Genomic DNA, 20,946 nt, shown 5'->3' with positions numbered 1-20,946 from the left:
CCCAGTCTCATACCTGTGGGCCTCAGGTGAGATCTCACTTCATCACTCTGCGGGATGACATGAGGTTATCTTGCCTTATTTCTGTCTGTGCAGGAGGTGCAAACAAAGCCTGAAGGAAAGCCTGGAGTATCCTCCTAAAATTAAATAGCTAGTCTGGATTTTGTTTTGTAATTTAAGTCAGCCAGCAAGCAGGATAGCCTGGAGTATGCGGCCAATTCAGGTGGTGCTGCCTCAGGCAGATCTCCTTGGAAGTAGGAGGCAGACGTATTTGAGAACGCAGAGCAGTTTATGGTGAGAGTTAGTCTGATTTTGCACATGTGGAGGGAGTCTTTACAAGGAGGAATTAGGTTGAGAGACCTGAGGCTTTTTAGTCTGGAGAAGAGAAGACTGAGAGGGGATCTGATTAATGTGTATAAATATATGAGGGCTGGGTGTCAAGAGGAAAGGGGCAACCTCTTTTCACTTGTGCCCTGCGATAGGACAAGGGGCAATGGATGCAAGCTAGAGCACAGGAAGTTCAACCTCAACATGAGGAAGAACTTCTTTACCATAAGGGTTACAGAGCACTGGAACAGGCTCCCCAGAGAGGTTGTGGAGTCTCCTTCTCTGGAGACTTTCAAGCCCTGTCTGGATGCGTTCTTGTGTAACCTGCCCTAGATTGGTCCTGCTCTGGCAGGGGGGTTGGACTCGGTGATCTCCAGAGGTCCCTTCCAACCCCTAACATTCTATGATTCTATGATTCTATGATTTTCTTCTTCCTAGTTTTAGGAAGGTCGATGGTAAGCCTTGCCTTCCCCACGGGCAGTGGATGGCTCACATGCTGCGTGGGACAGGGCTTGCAGGGCGTTGGTCTCTGCTGGCAAGAGGGCTGTCATCGCTTTAGTCTCACTGGTAAATCAGAGTCTGCTTTCAGAAGTAATTTCTGGTGTAGTTAACAAAGCTTTTACCAGAAATTTGCCATTGGTCCCATCCCAGCTAGTACCGCAGTTCTTCCTGAGCAGACCGAGCCTTGCTGCATGGCAAGGTCTGTGCCAGGACCTGCGGCTAGATGGTGGTCCCGTGCTTCCCACCAGACGCTGCAATATTCCTACTGGCTGTTGCAGGCTAGGGTGAAACGCTGGGATTCGTGGGAACAATTCTTATTATTCTGCTGGCTTCAAGATACGAGCGAACAATATCAGCAGTCTGAGGCAAACAGCGATAAAACGGTCATGAAGGACAGCCTCAAATGTTTACAGAGGGAGAGAAACAGCAAAGCTTTGTTTTAACACAGACTATAGAGACGTGAAGGACACCAAGCGTAGGCAAACCATAAAAAGGCATTTGTTTTATTCTATGGGCTTTAAATAAACTTCACATGTTGGATACCTGCAGACGCTTGAATTGGCATGTGAACAGAATTAGAATTTTCTTCTCTAGTCACACAGCTAGTGTGAGGATTTTTCCATCACTCTTCAAACCCAGTCATCAGCCTTGTGATTCTCTAGTTTCTGCGTTTGGGTTTAAAGCATCCAGTCTAGCAAAGACTGCTTTACACAACTTAGTTCCTTTTAAATAGGAATGATATTAAAAAAAAAAAATGAGATGAGACATTTATTTTGCCCTAAAGGTGTTAGCATACAATTCAACGTACTGGTGAGGGCACTAGAGGCATCGGGAAGCCAGACGAAGGTCATATTATAATTGGTGCTTTGAATTGTAAGAGGGAAGCAAAGGTGAAGTTTGTGATGTTTTTCGTCGAAAACTTAGTAAAAAAAAGTTACAGGAAAAAAACATTAAAGGAGAATTAGGAATCAAGTTGCAATGTCTTGCACAGCAGATTAAAGCCGTTTTCATGAGCTGCAGTCTCCAGGATGAAGCCTTGAAGACTGGTGCAGCGTGGGCCCAGCTCCTCCCCGAGCTGGTCGGACCCGGGAAGGAGCCAGCGCCCGGGCGGCTCTGCCCACAGCCGTGAGTTGAGGTGCCTCCAGGAGCGGTCTGCAGCACCGCTTTGAAACAGCCTCCGTGAGCTGTGGTAACAAACGTGCTCTGAAAAACCCATATGTATGTGCAAGCATTGCCAGTCACTCCCTGCTAGGGGCTCAGAGCCATTGCCCTAGCTCCTGGCTCTGCGCTCCAGCTGGACTCCCGGATTACGGTGCCTTTGGTATGCAAGGAAGGGCAGCAATAAATATATTCACTTTAGTGCATTTTAGCTTGACATATGTCCAGTAAACAATATTTTGGTCTCTTGCAGTCCAAAATAAATAAAATCACTTGATTATTCAGCGCTTCCTTCTGTTATGATGCTTTGGGGTCCTTCAAATCATTTTCATTATGCACTACATAATAATAAAAATCTCTATGTGGTGTGCTGATAATTCCGTGCATGGTCTCTGTGATTCCTAACGGTTTGAATAACAGGATGCTATTGAAATGCCATGCAGAAACATTGTGTCACCCTGAGGGAATCAAGCTTTTCTCCTTTTACTCCTGGTGAAGATAAACATTTGAACAGTCGAAATAGGTAAAATATCCCAGGGAAGCCACGGTGAAAAGCAGACGTGCTAAAGCCCTTAGTGCAGAAGCTGAGCTGCAAAGGAAAAAAAAGGAAAAACAAATTAGATAAATAAATAAAGAAAGAACATTGAATGGAAAGCAGTCAGAATAAGCCGTGCTTTTTCTTCCTTTGTGATCTTAAAGCAGAAGAGAAGCACTAGCAGACCCAGGAAAGAAATATCGCATGCTATTTTTGTGCTGCCATTATAAAATATGTATTGTTTATTGTTCTGCACTGCAGCTAAAGTTTTGCATCAGCCTCAAGAATACAGCAAAGTTTGTTTTGAAGGAGACACGCAGCGTCTCTATTCTTTAAGCCTCTTAATGATGTTCTTAAGAGTGTGGTGATAAGATTTCAATCTCCTGGCAAGCACAGGCAGGTTGTAGGGTATGATTCATAGAAAGTGTAAAAAAATTGCATGCCTGTGTGCATTATGAATATATTTTATATAGATGTATGTCTGTGTACCTGATGTTCAGCTGTATGCAAGAGCAGGCAGTGATGCCAGGCAGTTTTGTCTCCTGGCTGGATGCACCTTTTGGTGCCATCCTCTTGGGCTGTGCTCCACACGCTGCTGAGACCGCTGTAGCGTACCTGAGCTTGGCCAAGCTGCCAAATGTCCCTGGTGATTCTCTATTGAGGGTGCCAGGACTTGACACTAAAATTTACCTCTCTGTAAAATGGGTATAATAGTCATTGCTGCTATAGGGCTGTATGAGATTACTGTAAAGCTTAACGGTGTACTTGTGAATGGGCTGAGGGTCAGAGAAAGGAGCTGGTATTTGTATGGTCCTTTTGAGACTGATGTGGACATGGAGGTGCGTGCAAACCCCCTGCAGCAATCCAATTTAGCTGCCTGTGTGGATGGGCAGCTTTGAGGATGACTGCTGTGGCACCGAGGTGGGTAGCAGCGGTGACCTGTCGCTGCTCCCCAGTAAAGGGGTATCGCAGGCAGTGTGTTTTAACAAGGTGCGGTGCATCAGCACACAGACGATCTGAACAGGCTCACTGAGCTCTCGGAGGCGGCGGACGCGTGTGAGCACAGGCCTGCCCAGCCTGGTTAACCTTGCCAGTCCCTGCTTAGAGCTAGTTCAAGTATCTCTGCGTGGCGTTGTGTTGAGACATATTAAACGTACCCAAAGCTGCCTGGGTAAATGAGCGCTCCCACCAGCCTCCTGACACACAGCTGAACCACGGTACAATGCGTGTTCCAGTGTTGAGGCATAATGTTAAGCCTGGCTTCGTTTCAACTTGCCTGCTGGTAATGTCAACAAAGATGCCCCATGTACCAGAAAGAAAAGCCTTGCAGGAATCCAAATGATAGAGGAGGCATTTGGGACTGGTTGCCAGGCTCTTTATGCAGGCGTATACTGCCAGGTTAGCTTTAAATGGGCATTTAATGTCCTACTTGGAGGGGCAGAGGTCTTGGAGAGGACCGTACTGACATCCCACCAGAAATTTTGAGTTTCTGATCATTGTTTTCTAGTCAGAACAGAGGAAGATAAGAAATGTCCCTGGTGGAAATACCATAAATGTACAACAACCGTGTTTTTATTTATACACTCTTTTATGGCAAAGGGAAGGCTTTGGGCTTTTTTATGCTGCAAAATGTTGTTGGTTTTTTCCTTGCTTTTTTTTTAACTTTTGCCTGGAGAAAATATACAGAAAAGGAACATCACTTTCCCTCTAAAAGAGTGCTCGCTGAGACATGGTGGGATCTCACACTTGACCAAATTAGCATATGCGCTCCAATATCAGAGCTCTGACTAGTAAAAATAACACTAGATTTGCATTTTCACATTTTTAGCTCTCGCTTCCCTGTCTGTTTGGTTTTATGCCTTTTCTTGACTGACAATTCTCTTTGTGGCAGATTTATTGCTGTTCTGCTGTTTGGACCCTGTAATCAACTAGACACTTGGCTGAAGACGTTAGTCATTTCATTAAGTACTTTTTTGCAGATATCTCAGACACAATTTTCTGTTGCTCTGGTTCCAAAAAGCAAATGACCCATGGCCAGCAAATCCTGAATATGAATCTTTAATAAACAGAGATAGTACCAACAATGCTCTGAGGTTTCCAAACTGCAGAGGGCTAATGAAAAGATGTTGAATATGGAAGAACTGCCATTGCCATCTTGCTCTGACAAAAATGTGCCTGCATCTGTTCCCAGTAAAACTGCTCTTTTAGAAGGATTGTCTCATTTATCCTCCTTTCTTCCCATAAGAACTACATGTGAAACCTTTCTCATGCTACACGCAGTTACTGCATAGTAATTTTTTTTTAATTATTTTCCAGTAATACATTGCTGAAAACAAAGACTGAATAGTTGTCTTAGGAGGAGAGATACAGCATGGAGTGGGGTTCTTTTTATCATCGCTGTGTCACTGATGATTTTACTTTATTCATGAACTAAGGAAATATAATTGTAGCATTCCCCTACACTTTATGGGCAAAGAACCATTCTCTCCTTTTATCGAGATGCCTCCTTAAAACGATGTTCCTCCTTCCAGGTAGTCCTTCATAGCCATGAATCCTCTCTTCACTGGCATGCTATCTGCAGGGAAAGGTACTCTCTGTGCCCAGAAAATAATACCATATGTTATTTGCAGAAGAGTGGGGAGTTAGGAGCCTGTGCGCTCACCGGTGTACTCACCCGTGCCTAGTTTATTGACTCCGTTAATTTTTACAGAGACTGATTCAATGGAAAGCCAAGTTGGCTGCTCCAGCTTGGCCAAGCAGCCTGGTGCAGCGCATTGCCATCACTGCTGGGACGCAGACCTCACTGAGGTCTGGGCAGCTTGTTTTTCATGGTGACGATCTGTAGAGGCAATAACTACTGGTCTGCTTCTGTGCTCTTCTCTCGTCTCCCTGGGAAGAGGAGAAGCATGTTACGCAGGTGAAATAGTGACAACCAGTCCCAAAATGCACGTGAGTTCCCCTGTGCTGTTTAGTAGACAGAAGCTCAGAGACAGAAGTGCAGTGATTTGCACCCTACAAGTCAGTGGTGAGGCACAAGGAGGTACCCGTCAGCATCTTACCTGCCACAGGCTTAGTTCAGCTCTGCCAGCCCTCCCACAGGCAGCCTCGGGGGCTTCTCCAGTGTGTTAGCTAATATCACCTCTGTCTGCAGAGACCTTCCAGTTCTGCCTTGACATGAGAGAGTCCAGCAATGTCACTGAGCTGTGCTGCAGGATGCACCTGGGGGTGTTAGCCCAAAATCCCCCGAGGAGGTGCCCAAGTTTGCCTGTTGTCTTGTTAGTTTGTTCTGGATTTTTGCTTTTGTGATCACCCAGATAACTAAGTGGATTGCTGGATGTTCAGCTCCTCAGAGATTTTCATTATATGAACTGAAATGGAATAAAATAAAGCAAATAAAAGAAGTGGAATTCATCAGAGACTATCATAATGACCTGGAAGAATAGACATAAGAAAGTGAGCCTTGTTTAATGATTGTTTACAGTGACAGCCCAAATTTTAATCAATTAATATATGAGCCCATTACTTGAAGGATGTGATGGGCCTGTGGGACAGCATTCAGTGCTTTCTCAGGGGAGCTGCAGGTTATCGGCTGACATCTTGGAAGCACTTCTTCCTCACAGATGCTTTTAGAGCTGCTTTTCTGACCACAGAAGTCATAGCTAAGCCTTATACACGTATTTTGTGTATGCTCTTGGGTACAGTTTCATCCTGTGACCTCCTAGGAGACCTCATTGACCTTCTCACAGCTTCTTGAGCCCGAGGAAAGCTCAGTCAGCCTTTATATTGCCAAGCTTTCTTCAGCACTACACTTAGGAACAGAGAAACCAAATAGATTTATTGATATAACTATAATCATAAGTTATAGCCAGAATGATAAAATGGTCAAATGATCAAATTGCTTAAAATTAGAGGCTTGCTGAAGTGCCTTAGGGACTGGGAAGCTGCAGGCAGGCAGCCGGCCTGCCAGTCAGTCCCATAGCAGTGGGATGTGTGCTTCCAGCCCCACAGAGGCAGGGGGACCTGGGGGGACCCCGGGACCAGTACAGCCAACAACCAAAAGAGATGAAGCCGCTCCAATAGTGTCACTTGTGAAAGAACGAGAAGGTGACAGGGCAGAGCTTGGACATGGCCGGGTTGCAGGTTGAGTGTGAGAGGGGAAGTGCTGGCACTGGGTGCTAGCTAGGAGCAGGATGGGATTTCTGGGCATGACAAGTGTTGGGACAAGTCTCTGTTTGGGGTAGGGGATTCCTGTGTTCCACGGGATCTGAAGTCTTGGCCAGCATTAGGACTCTCACCTAATACACGCCCTTGGGTCCAAGTGGGGATGTCACAGTTTGGTTCTGTTTGTTTAATAGGAGACAGTCCCACTTCTGCATTTTATAATGCTTCAAGAAATGAAGGCACCTTTACCTATGGCTGTAGGATTTCGTTTAATCAAACACGTCAAATGCCGTTCATTTTGTGTTTATTACATCGCCAGTGGACCCTGCTTAAGGATGATGTATGCTCTGTGGCCGCGTGTGCCTGGGCATGCATGTTTGGAGTAAATGCTCCACCTTTTTCTGTGTAATTTACTCTTGTGGACTTTGGGGGCATGGTTGAAATGGCAGGCTGCTTGTTCCTCTAGTTTGAAAAAACATGTTTGAATATACTGTCATTTTCCCTGATAAGAGAACACTATAAATTAAACAGAGTCAGCAACCCGCGTACATTAATCTTCCTGTGCAATCCTACCTTTAGCATTTCCTGACATATATTTGATGCTGACTTAATTGTGCAACCTTAAAGTAGGATTTGAGTATATAAATGCAAAAGCTGTACGAAACTGCAGATGCAAGCTAGAAGCTGTCCGCGGAAAACTGTGCGAGGGTTGGATGATGCACAGATCCTTGCAGCAAGATCAAGGTGACAAGTTTATTGTGGTGGTTTTTTACTGCCCATCTAGTCAACCCTGAAAATCATACTTCACACAGGAGATTCTATAAGACTGGAGCATGTAGTGTCATCCTGAGGTTGTCCCTTTCTGCTCTCCTCACCCATGAGCAATCTGACATCAGCACAAGTAGCGTGTGGTTCATGGTGCTTGTATGATGCGTCCTCTTAGTGCAGCGTGCGGCTACAGAGATCTTGCTTGGAAAGAAAGGCTGGTCTCGCAGCTAAGATTTTTAGAATGAAGTTGAGAAAAATCTTGGCTCTCTTCTCACTGTTACTGAAGGAGGTCAGAAAAGTCATTTTGGAACTTTGTTTTTTGGAAGGTATCAAAAGATGCAAATAAACGCCTGATGGGCTCTGAAATGGTCTTTGAAATCAGTGGGAGATAGGTCTCCGAGATTTCAGAAGTCCCACACAAAGTGTTTGCATGCATCTTTGAGCATCTAAACACCTTTAAAAATACGTCTCTTAAGTGCCTAACTCTGAGCATAGGTTCCTGCGACCCCTAGGCATTCCTGAAATTACATCCAAAGTTGCTTAGTTTTCACCTAAAGAGCACCCTTTTGTTTTAATTTTCTCATTGACTTAATTTTCCTTTGACTTGAGACGTAATATATATTAACCTACGCTCATTTTTTGTAGCAAAACGTAGAGAAGTGAAGCTGTTTCTGAGCTGTTTTGTTACCAAAAAGGAGCATATGGCTGATTGTGTCCCATCTGAAATGCAAATGGTGGAGCTATGTGGAAAGAATTACTATTACTTGAGCAGTAAATGTTTCCTAATGAAGTGAGTTTGACTAAGGTGGGAAGTTGGAAACGACTGTGGGAAGAAATGACGCCGGTTAATATTTCAGTGGAGCAGAACATTCTTATTCCGCTGATAAGGAGGTTCTTAGGAAATTGACTGGATTTTTTTCTTATATTCTGTGTGTTCATTAGTGTGGGGAAATTGTTACACAGGGAGCCAGACTCTTTTCTTCCACTAGTTATGAAATCATGTAATTTAATTTATAACCAGAGCTTTTCACCTTCGGCATGTTTCTGAACTGAAGTTTTCTGTATTTTGTGAACATTTGGGGAAAATAGATCTACCCGATGTAAAGAAAGCCTAAAAGATGAGTACTGGTTCCACTGATTTTCATCACCCTGGGCACGTTTGCAGAGGCCAGGGCCAAAGGGGGTGATGGAGAAGGCTGACCCACACTGTCTAATTTCCTATGCGTCCCCTTTCCACCAAAGTTTTTCTCTTGCATATATCCCTCTACACTTCCAGTCGTTGAAGGTGTCCAGATGTCTGCTGTGAATGGGAGGTGAACTGACTTTTAAACACTTTCTTAAATCAAGCAGCAAGGCTAGAGGCTGACATTTCCATTACCTAACTTTCCAAAGGGAGAGCTGTGAAGTTGGTGTTGTGAGGTTCAGCGCAACCAGTGGGCTGGAGATAGAGCATCGGTCGCATTACCTTGCCTTAATTGTGAGGAGGAGCCTGGAAGAGTTTAGATAGCAGCATGTACACAATTACGTGCGCAGAAGAGCTGAAGCAGCTGCCAGGTTAGACCTCTGGCTTCGTCCCCAAGCAGGATCGCATCGGTGTTACTGTAAGCATTGTTGAGGCTGAGCTGTCTGTTGCATGGCACAGCTGGGGGGACGGAAGATTAGCGTGCCTTTCCCTTGACGATGCCCAAGGGTGTCCAACATTGCTAATGATAATGAAATAGGAGGAACCTAAAGAAAAAAGGTGCAGCCTACTGTTGGTGAAGTAATTAGGCTTCTCCATCTTCTGAGCAATGGCGAGGCTTGCTGGGGTCAGGACGTGTCCACGTTCATGTGTTAGTTCAGATCCAGACCAGACTTTTGAAGTGAATCCCCCACTGTGCTTTGGTTCACAACTCAGGGCAGCCCAGGAGCTCGTGAGCTAGGTCGTTGTGGCTCTGGAGATGCCCCTAAGCTTCCCGAGGATGGGGCCACTGCTGCCCTGCCTGCACTTGCCCACGTTCTGCTCTCAGCTGTGAGACCCTTCTCCCTGCCCAGAGCACGTTGCTGGGTCGGGAGTGGGCACTGACCTTCCTGGGTGACATCTGGGTAAGGCTTTTTGGTTGCTGAGTTATTCAAATGCTTCAGAAAATGCTCGTTCACAAAGTCTCCCCTAAAAACAGCATTCCCCTGCTTTTAGTACTGCGTAGGCCCACTGCGTCCAGGAGCCAGGGGAGATCCCACCACCCCGAGGCACAGAGCAGCGTCCAGTCCCATCGCGAGTGTCAGTCTCAGTCTTGGCAGGTGGTTTTATCCCAGTATGGGGAGATGAGGCTTCAGCATCACATCTTTTATGATGATCAGGGTGCCTATAGGTGCTGTAATTGTTATCAGAAGTAAATCATAAATCAATATAAAACCACACTTACGCAGCATTACGTACGATGGGCAGCAGCTCAACAGAGCTGAATTTTGTTGCTGCTTTAATTGCAAGAGTGTGCAGCAGCTTGGATTATCTGCATATCTGCTTGGCTGTTCTTTGATGTACAAGAAATTACAAGTGGTAATGCTGTGGCGTAGTTTTCCGTGTATAACACTCTTTTTTCTCTTTCTTTTTCTTGCTTTTCTCTTCTGTGTCTTCCCTCTCCCTGCATTTCATTTCCATCCAGAAATACAAATGACCTCTTGAGAGAACTTTCCACTTTTATTCTGTTGATTTGCATTGTGCAGTCAGGAAAATACAAACACGTTTATTTCTGAGATGTATTTATGATGTCATGAAAAAATGTTCTCATATTAGCCTCTTCTTTTTTCTCTTTTCTGTATCTTTTCAGGTGTGTGTGCAACATTGACTGTTCTCAAACCAACTTCAATCCTCTTTGTGCTTCCGATGGGAAATCTTATGATAATGCATGTCAAATCAAAGAGGCATCATGCCAGAAACAGGAGAAAATTGAAGTCATGTCTTTGGGTCGATGTCAAGGTAACTCTCATAACAAAATTCATTTCAAAGAATGTTTTCAATTTTTGTTGAGGGGAAAAAAAAAAAAGAACAGGGGCTGGTTTCTTTGGCACTTCTTACATTTCCCTCAGACTGTTGCAATTTATCTGGTACAGCGCAGGCTGCGGGAGGGGGCAGACCCTCTGCGGTACAGATGCCAAGCGAGGTGCGAGGAGTGGTGTGCGTAACCCTTCCCGCACCCTGCCCGCAGCACCCGGGGACTGTCCAACCCTGCGCTGGAGGCGAAATCAGGCACCTGGGTTTTGCCAGAGCAGCTTGCCCAGAGCTCTGCCCTCTGGGTAGGATTGGAGCAGGGCAGCAGGAGAATTCCTCAGATACATTTTGCCACCCAGGATGGATCCTCTGTTGCTCCCTTAACAGGAGCATCGCGAAGCAATCTCTGGAGGCTAAAGATGTGCTCCCAAACACAGTGCTGTGCTTGTTTCTCATGTGACCTGCGCTGGGCCCAAGAGATGCCAAAGCTGCCTGGAAGGAAATTTTGCCAATAGCAGCTCAAGACTCACGGTGTTTCTCCATGAGTGCCAAGCTCTCCCTGCCCAGCTCATTACAACACCTATAACCCTTGAGTTGACTTTAAAAACTCTATTTTGTTCTAAAATAAAAATGAAGAAAATTTGCCTTTAAATAGCTCCCGTAAATAAAGTGCCTACTGCTGCTCAGACTCTTAATAGCTTTTTTCCCCTTAGCTTCTGACCTATAAATCCTCAGTACATCGACTTACAAGGCTGTACTATGCAGGTGTGTTAAACACATTCTAGTTTATTCTATCTCTTTATAACGACCCTATGTGGCAGTTCATTTCAGGGTACAGATTAAAACTCCCCAATTACTTCAAATAGAGCAGAAATGACAACCCCTGCTTCATACTGATATATTTATCCCAGCTGCAATCTGTTACCACATATTGTTAGCAAAAAATGTGTTTCCTTAATGGAAGATGTTTCATGTTTCATTCCAAAAAGCTGGATCCTGCCGTTCTCACCTGGCAGGCCCAGGGGAGCCTCGCAGCCAGCAGCAATGCTGTGCATGCAAGCGAAGCTACGTTTGCCTGGGCACTGGCGGCTGGGGCATAGTCTGTATCAAGTACAGGCTCCCCAGGCAATTCAACATATTTCTTTTCACACAGATAATACTACAACGACTACAAAATCAGAAGATGGGCATTACGCAAGAACAGATTACGCAGGTACGGTTCCTATTCTGTGAGAATCACAATTTGCAGGAGCTGTGTAAGTCACTTTCCTCCTCTGTTTGCTAAGGTGAGGTATCCTCATCTTCTAGTATGGTTTTCTTGGTTTACTTTATGAAAACACTGTCTTCACATTACTCTTTCTTTTGCTGGAAACTACTCTTCTTAACAAATGGTCGTCTTCCATTTTTGTCAATGTACAGATATTCTGGCTATTAAACATGTGTTCTGACAGTGGAAATAAATGTTGTAAACTATTTGCCAGAATTAGCAGATGTGATTGAAAATTATTGAATCAGTGCACTAGATTATGCATATTTTTGTCAGGTTTAAGAAAGTGAAAATCCAGAGCGTAGCACAGATGTGATACCATGACATGTTGCCATAATAGATGATATTACCTGTCTGTGTTTGACTATGAAGTTAATAAGGTTCTTAAAATGCTTTTTTTAAAGTGATAAATGGTTTTAATTTCTTTAGAAGCTACAGTAAAACATAATGGCTGAATAGCCTTATATGGCATCTGAAATTAAAAACATGTAAATACTAGTGAGGTTTGGGAGACATTTTTTACACCCTTCGCCTGGGAGGATTGATTTAGAAATTGAATGTGTGTGTGCGCGCACACGTGCATGCAGATATTCACGGCTCGCACTGAGAATTCAGGCCTTTGGGGAGGTATTGTGAAAATGGGTCAGGTGGTGCATTCATTGCTTAAGGTTGCGATATTTTTGTGTTTTGAAAGTAGGTATTTAGAGAGAGTAGGTGCAGATCGCTGGGTTTACCTGAGCAGCTTAGGCATGGCTTAGGCGAAATCCAGCTGATGGGTTCACAGGTCTTAACATTTCTTGCTGGGAGAGTCCCCTGGCATTAGTTGATTCTGCTGGTCATCTCTTGTGAGGGCCCTTTGTGTGCAGTGTCCCACCGTTAATAGGGTACCCAGCCACTCCAAATGATTGTTCTGTTCCTACTTAAAAATGGTGTGTGATGATTAAAACATAGAGCTATGAATAAATGATGGCTCGGTGTGGCAGAGGAGTGCGACGTCTCGGGGGTGGCTGCAGCACGAAGCACCAAGGATAGAAATTTCTGTGGAAAGTGGATTCTAGGATCAATTTCCAAAAGATCAAAGATGAACCGTGGTCCAGATATTTCCTACTGCCAAGGAGCCCTTCCATGGGTGAAGAGAGAGTCATGCAAAGACAGAAAAGTCTTCAGTCTCTTTTCCCCAAACCCTGGACTACTTTCAGCTTTTTTCTGGGAGACTGCAGTCAGTTTTCTTAAAAGGCTGGAAGGGCTGTGGTTGTATTGTGTGGTGAGCAAGAGACACGGCCAAGTAGGCCAAAGTGATTTATTTTAAGTTAGAAATGAAGGTAAGTAATACTGTTGTGTTAAATCCTTTACCTTCCTTGCTGGAGAACTGGGGAGAGCACTGGCATCCCCAAGTCAAAATGAAAGCCTGCAGCCCCTTTCTAAATGTTGTGCAACCTGTCCTACTGTGCTACTGTCTGGTGGTTTAGCTTTAGGGTGGCAGTGACCCACATCACGTAGAGAGGAGACAGCACATTTAAGCATGAAGCAACGTGAGCTGTAACAAAAAGGGAGGAAAGGCAGCTTGATGATTAGGGAGGAGGAGATCACAGGAATGACAAGAGAAAGCCAAGTCACAGGTCATGGAGGAAGAGGAGCACCTTCAGCCTAAGCGGGCAGGAGGAAGCTCTCTTGCTTAGGAGAGAGTTGGTATTTCATCCCGCGCTTGAAAGGAGACATGGTAGATAGAAGAAAGTTGATTGCAGCAAAGCATTGTCAGGGGCTGGGAGTCGAGCAGGGAACACAGGAGGAAACTGAGTTACTGGGCAGGGAGGAGGGCAGAGCTACGGCACGGAGGAGTGGGTCTGTAGTGGAGATGGTCTCTGAGAGCCGAGAGCTCGGAAGGAGTGCAGGAACAGATGGTCCAGTGAGAGGTGACGGGGACCTGTGGTGGGGAGACAGGGCACCTCACTCCTCTGGAACTGAAGGAGGGATGGAGACATCCTGAATCAGCAGTGAGGTCCAGTAGGTACCTGTTTGGCACAGAAAGGCACGGTCATTGCACCTTAGCAAGCAGCTCCTTGAGGCTCCTGGTATGGCTCCGATCCCAATGGGCTTCTCAAGGGCAGCAGCTATGCCCCCAGGGGGGTCTCATCAGGTACCAGCCATTGATTTAATGTGAACCATGGTTGCTTGCACCAGCTGATGATGCGTCTTCTTTTTATGCACCTAACTCTTCTTCTTGCTTAAATTTTTCATTTTTACATACAGTGACAGCATGTGGGGTGGAAGTTGCAAGTTCATGCAGGGTAATCCACATGCCTCCAGTGTCCCCAAATGTTTGTAGCGTAACCCTGGCAGGAGACTCTAGGGACCACTGTATGAAAAAGCTGTGACAAGTCCAGCCTTTTGGAAATAGTTGGTCAAAAGGAAGACAGAAGTCTAAAACTGAGGCTTGGTAAACTTTCAGGCTTCAACATTTGTCAGACAGGAAGGTCCATGCTGTCCTCATGTTCTTTCAAGTGCAGAAACATTTGATTCTGGCTATTATAGGAACATGGTATGTGCTACTTTTTTTCCCACCTTTGTATCTCTTCAGAAGGGACATGCTGCCCTGACCATGAGGAGTTTTGTGTGAAAAGGCAGCAGTTCCTCAGCCGTGTCCCTGAGCCTGCTCCTTTCCGGAGAATGCCTTTGTTCTCTTACCATTTAATGGCACTAAAAATCGCCGAGACCATGGGCACTACATGCTTTTAAAAACACTGACTCGTATGGACTGACTTTCCCGGGGAGAAAATAGCAATGGGCATAATTGATGTTGTCAATTATGCTAATGCAGCAGTGCCAAACGCTCTTTGCAGAGCCTGTGGTAGCTGAGTGGTGTGGGTTTTTCCATAAACACCCCCGCACGCTCAACGTGGGGTTCCAGGAAGGCAGCAGCTTTGCGAACAACCACAAGTCCCAACACCCAGCTGATTTTTTTCATATTGAACTACTCAAACTGTCTGTTCAATCCGTGTCTTTGCTCCCTCTTGTTCTTTCAAACCCGTTGATCCTTGCAAATAGCGCACAAATCTTTCAGTTTGCAAAACCGAGAGTGCTTATTCCTTCGGAGCATAAATCTTTGCATTAGGTTTACATCGCCCTCGTTTGTTAAGGGCTCTTACTTTACACAGACAAGATTTACTCTAGTATTGGAAATGCGTGACTAATGTCAGAGACACCCAAAAAGCAGTGTCCCCTTTTTCAGCAAAGCAATGTGGGGAGAGCGAGCCGTAGGTGGCCCTTCTCTGACAGTGTCACCTCTCCAGGTTCACCAGTCCACTCTTGCCACGGCTGCCTGTGCGGTACGTGTCAGCACAGCGTCTGTACGCCTGTGTGTTTGTGTCTCCATGCAGTTCTGGCCTCTTGTTTTTCTGAAACCCCAAAGTGTTTATCACACTTGGGAGGATTTTCACTCTTTTCAACAAGTGGCAGACTGCTGATCAAGTTTTTGAAATAAGATTTGGTTTTAGTCAATAAAGGAATGGGTGGGATTTTTCCCTCAAATCCAATAGAAATACACTTTATCTTGCAATTTCCATGAAAGAGCATTTTTAAACATTTTAAGTGTAATGTATGTTTTGGAATGTAGTGCCTGAGCTGAAAGTCCTGTGATTGATGTTTTCTTGAATTTCCCCATTATATCTGAAAAGAAGTTGGCTGTTTCGGTGGCATTTTTGCATTCCGAGTCTAGGCAGTCAAGGAGTTTTCATCTTGTTTATTCATTTGCCTGTTTATTTTTATTCTTCAATATTTATATTCCCTTCTTAAGATCTGGATATTAGCAGTTATCCCCCTAACTGATTTTATCCTTTCTCATTATCAAATGACAGAGATTTTTTTCAAGCTGTTTTGAGCACTATAAAGAATAAGTCAGTATGGATGAGCCATATTTCAATGTTATATATTCATGAAAATTGTCAGCGAAGACACTGACAAATTTGATAGACCTATCATCTTCCAGCCCAGACAAACCTCCCTATATGAGCGTTGATTAGATCAAGTCTCAGCAGCCAAACGCCAGCAGCGCAGCAAAGCTGATGGAAAGGGGAAGAAGGCATTTTCAGCCCCAAGTCTCCTTTGGTGAAAAATGCACATCTGCAAGTGGTCAGTTTGAGCCATATTTTTGGGTTCCTCAATGGCGGTAAACCCTTCCTTGGCAGCAGCCTCAGGTGGTGCCTTCTGCCGTCTTGGCTAGTCCGGGGACTCTCCTGCAGGCAGTGCCGTGGCCTCTCTTGCTGATGCTGTTGCTGTGCCTGGGAAACGCTAACAAGCACAAAATGCTGCGTGTCTGCTCATGGCTGCTCTGTTCCCAGCTCTCCTCTCTGGTTTCCCATGGGATTTCAAATCTACGTGACAGTCTTGGATCTTTTTCAGACTGCTTTCTGGCACTGGGGCCTTCCTGGCACTGCCGGAGGTGCTCGGGCGAGTAATCCGGCAGATGGCTGTGTTGCCCAAGCAAACTGAATGCTCCACCAAAAAGGGCAAAATCCATCTGTGTCAACACATCATCTTCCCTTGGCAGGGCCAGGGCTGTGGGATGAAGGCTACGGGAGCCACCACAGATTCCCGTCTCCAAGGATAAAGAAGAGTCTTGGACTCTTCAAAGAGTCTCTTCAAAAGTCCAAGAGCCTTGAACTCCAAAATGAATACAACATAATATTTATGTTTGAGAAAAGAAAGCTATCCTAAAACTCTACCAAAACCTGCCACTCTGCATCGTTAACTTCTAATCCCTTTGAACGGGAGAACAAGCCGTGCCTATCAAAGAAAATGTGGAGAGCTGGCAGCGGTGCACTGACAGAGCACATGTGAGAAGCACTGGGGTGTGATGCATCCCTTTCTTCACAGACTCAATACAGAGCCTGCCGAATTGAGCCACGGCCGTCTTCATTGTCTGTAATAGACCTGGAGAGAGGCCAGGAATCAGAACAGCAGCGCTGGATTTCTGTAGAGTGACTATTCTTTTTTTTGTTCCCCCCAGGAATAAAATATGAGAACTTCAGACTGGATTCCTTCTCCAGATTATAACATTTTCAGAGTAGGTTAAGTTTTGAGTGTAAACCACTTGACATCGTCCCTTTAAATTAAATTTGGTGTCTACTACCATGTCAGCCATTTCCTAAACTGATCAAGGATAATAAAGCCCCAGAGCTTAGCTATGGGTTATAAACTATCATGCAGTTTTGCCCTGCCTTTGTGAACCAGGCTTTCCTTTCTTCTTAATGGAATTAGCAAGTGGGACATAGAGCTGAGCACCGCACGTCCATCACAGCTAGAGAGAAACCATTTCTCATCTGCAGCTCTGTAAAAATGCTGGGGAAATTGTGTCCTTGCATATGCAGATTTGCTTGGCTTTCGATTCCGCAGGCTCCAAGTCAGAGGTTGTCACGCTAAACAAATAGATTATTTAGGAAGCGTTCCTGCTTTTCCATCAAATCACTTAAAAATGGAAAAAAGCCCACATTTTCATATTTTGACAGCTGTGTGGCAGCGTGGATGCTGTCTAGCTGCAGCCTCCGCCTGCGCTCACACACATAGGCACGCACGCGCCTGGCGTTTGGGGGTACAAGAATAATACAATTGATACATTTCTTAAAAAGGGAGAAGCTTTTAAATGTTGCTGCAGTTGTTAGTTGCATTTACAAGTGCAAAGTTCTGTGAAAACGTACGTAAGTTTTACGCACAGTGAAAGCCCACGAAATGCAGCAGATGAGCTCTGCAAAACAAAGGAGAAAAACCAGTATAGATTGAATTTCAGGCTGTACAATTTAGGGTTTTTTGGCCTGTGACTTAAGGAGAGCAATGAGGGCATCTCCCACCAGGAGATGTGACCATACCATGCCCTGCGTTTGTGCACGTCCTGTAAGATGTCTGATCATTGAGAAATGTAGATGTCTACAAATAGCTTAAGTCTGGGGCACGTAAACTCAAGATGATGGAAGAATAGAGCCCGTCTCCACTTATAAAATAATTTCCTAATAAAGGCAGGTGGAGAAGGCATTTTGGTCTCGTTTTGCTTACCTAATCCAGGTACTCCCAATAGAAAAGCTTTCAAAAAGCAGAACAGAGGAAATGTCTCACCTCGTTGTGTGTAACCTGGAGGTTTCCAAAATCAAGCTCAAATTTACCATTGCGGAAAGTAGTATAGCATTTACTCGTGAATAATAACTGTGTGTAGCTTAGTTTAATTTATGCAATACTATAAAACACAGATAAGAAAACTATTCCTGTTCTGGGGTTCTGAGTGATTTTCAAAGGCGAGAGAGAGATCACCATATTCTGATAGCACGGTGATCTGCAGCCCTTCCACTGCCTTGCAGCTCCTTTGCTGGTGTTGATGTCCAGAAGGAAATTTGAAAAGTAGAGATAGAGGCCACCTGGTAGGTTAATAAACCTTACTAACTACTTCTGAACTAAAGTCTGAGTAGCCAACAGTGTCAGTCCCAACTACTCACTTGGCCCCCCAACCTTCAATTGTCCTGGGTGATTTTTTTTAATGAAAAATTGCAGATGCTTCTTTTTGTAATTCAGCTCCTGCTTTTCAAAAGGTGGCATGCAGAAAGTCCCACTCCAGCATTTTTCTGTGTCATCAGGAAGACCAGATGCTGTAGTTCTAAAATATGAAAAAACAGGGCATTAATGCAATTGTCTAGTGGTGGCCACTGCAGCACAAGCTGCCCTAAATGGTTTTCTTCTACAGAACATTCTCAAATGTATCTTTAGATCCTGCTAGGCTCCATCTTACTAAAATCTATGTCTACACGCTGAGGTGTAGAGGTCACGTAGGAGCCTCACAAACAAGTCCCATGCCAGGAAGGAAGCTGCAGCACTCCAGAGCGCTGCGCCATGCGGTTTAACAGCACATACTCCTAACAGTCTTTTCCTGAGGAGCACGGAAAGTGAAAACAGGCTTATGGAGATTTTAAAAACAAGTGATAGGGAGAGAGAAATATTGCTCATTTAATCTGCCAGCCTCAAGAGAATACCTCACTTTTTATGAGAGTTCTCCTTTAACTTCGAATCGCATATGCTAAGCTTGGTAAAGTGTACCTTGGTTTTTTTTTTTATTTCTGTTTTTTTGTGATTTTATAATGAGAGAAATCGTGCCTTTTCATTACTTACAATTTTCCAGTGTCATGTTCATGGAACCTATAATTGTTAGCATTAAAACTTAAATTAGGTCTCAGGTGAACTGCTAGACATCGCTTTACCTAGACTGATGTAGCTCAAGGAAAAAGAGCATTTCCATTTGTGCCTTTAAAGCTTAGCCCTTAATTTAGTCACTAATGAATGTGAATCAAAAGTTGCAGAATTCATTTGTGCTTTCTTCCCATAATAAACAAAGCCAGTAATGTTGTGAGTGAACATTATAAAGAAAGCGATTTGATTTGCATAGAAGCTCGTAGCCTGAAAATTCGCTATGTCCAGGCTAAGAATTTGATCTGTAGGAAATAAACAGGAGAAGCAAGTACCAACTTGTAACACCGATATTGGCATGGGCAGCCTCAAAATACAAAGTCAGACCAGGCTGTGTTCACTGTTGGCAGCATCCCTGAAATATTCAAGTCCTAGAAATGAACTCAGGTGTCAAGATTTAGGGTGAAGGTGGAGTCTGTAATGCAAGTATATTTTTCTATCTGGGGTTTGCATCAGAACTATGCGAAATTCATAAAGCTTGCTCCCAACACTGGCTCCCACTTCTGCTCCCCCAAGACTGTGTACCTTACTGGTTGTTTTTTCCCTTATAGTGTCATGTAAGCAGTGGAACATTTTGTTCTGTTAAAGGTTATGGATAAAAAGAGAAATTGTACGTGCAATAGAGATGAGCAGACCTGATGTAGACGCCTCATGTAGGCGTTCCTACAGATTCTTCCATTTACGTCCCAGTCCATAAACACATCATGTATCATTTACATATGTTTTGTCTATTTGGAGCATAGAAATCCATCTTCCTGAGCAAATCTGAGCCTTTCAGTACCCGCTGATCTTTTTGTCCTCTGCTCAGTATCTGTGCTTTGATCAGAAGAATGAATAAGCTCAAAGGGTGGGAGAGTTTGCAGAAAAAAAAAGACGCTTTCCTGCCTACGCATGAAAATGTGATCCCTAAAACTCAACACAGCTTGAACTGTGCCTGATTTCTCAAGTTGTCTTTAACCGCGTACCTTCTTTTTAAATAGGACCTCTAATGGCAAGGGATACCCAGAACAAGTGAATGCAGGAAGGGACCCTCGGAAAAACACTTCCCTGGTTCGCAGTCATGCTAGTTGTTATGCTCTAGTTAAAGCCACTCCCAGAATTTGTTTTCGCCAGCCTTTGTTTTCAGAGGTTTATGGAAATGAAGATCCAGCAACATGATCTACAACCACTGTTCAGCTGCCTTGAAGATATGGAATGTGCACCATAATCTTTGACCCCGCAGAGCATGCAGGCTCTGCCGTTGTGAAAGGATTTACGATTATCAAAAAAAGGTCATTTTATACCTGACTAAATCACATTGTGGCACCTAGTTAATACTGTATCTTTGCCACTTCTTAGATGAGATACCCCCCACTTGCAGACCCCTCCTTTGAGATATACCAGCATTAAATAACAGGGCTCTATATTAATTCCATCTAACAATGCAGGAAGAGTCCGGCCACGAAGTGGCTTTTGCAGATCGGTACTTAAATTTACTGCAGACGGCCCACCTTGTATCAGAAGTCACAGGGAAGCTTAGATTCTTCTCCCTTTGGGGTCTAGAAAAACCATGCAGCCTGGTTCTTCTGTAGGACCAATGAAAGCATGTAGGTACAGTCTGAGATGCACTGTGATGCGGGGTGGTGACACACGTGACTCTTCGTATACTCTTCCATGAAGGCTGGCTTTCACCCTGTGTCAGCTCTGGTGCGGTTTTAGGTGTCGGTCTGTAACTCCTAGCACTTCATCCACATGCCAGGATGGTAGATGCGAACTGTCTTTGGCCTTTTGACGTCTTGGTGAAGGCATTGCCCTCTTTATAGCATCTTCTTTCCCTTCTCAGCCCGCCTGCCTCCCCTACAAGAAAGGAAAGTAAAAAAAATAAGTATTTGAGACAAAACCCTGTCAATCTTCCCCAAGGAATGGGCTGGGAAAATTAATCCTGTTGTCTGGATTTGGGGAGGAATTTCGCTCACCCTTGGTTCCACCCTTCCTCTGGGCTCCAGGAGCTTTGATTAGCTCAAGAGTCGTCCTTGAAGGATGCTGTTCGAGATGGTGCAC

The 20,946-nt window shown here is 44.6% G+C and overlaps 1 protein-coding gene across 1 annotated transcript in view; it reads left to right on the top strand.

Moving 5' to 3' along the window:
• Positions 1–20,946, top strand: part of TMEFF2 (transmembrane protein with EGF like and two follistatin like domains 2) — a 138,132-nt gene that overhangs the window by 93,193 nt on the left and 23,993 nt on the right. The window contains exons 6-7 of the mRNA XM_068407940.1: positions 10,258–10,406; positions 11,572–11,631. Coding sequence (XP_068264041.1) covers positions 10,258–10,406; positions 11,572–11,631 — 209 coding nt within the window. The remainder of the gene's footprint in view (positions 1–10,257; positions 10,407–11,571; positions 11,632–20,946) is intronic.

Source organism: Nyctibius grandis, chromosome 9, assembly GCF_013368605.1.
Source record: "Nyctibius grandis isolate bNycGra1 chromosome 9, bNycGra1.pri, whole genome shotgun sequence".
Taxonomy (NCBI): Eukaryota; Metazoa; Chordata; class Aves; order Nyctibiiformes; family Nyctibiidae; genus Nyctibius; species Nyctibius grandis.
This window is presented reverse-complemented; position numbering and strand designations above follow the sequence as displayed.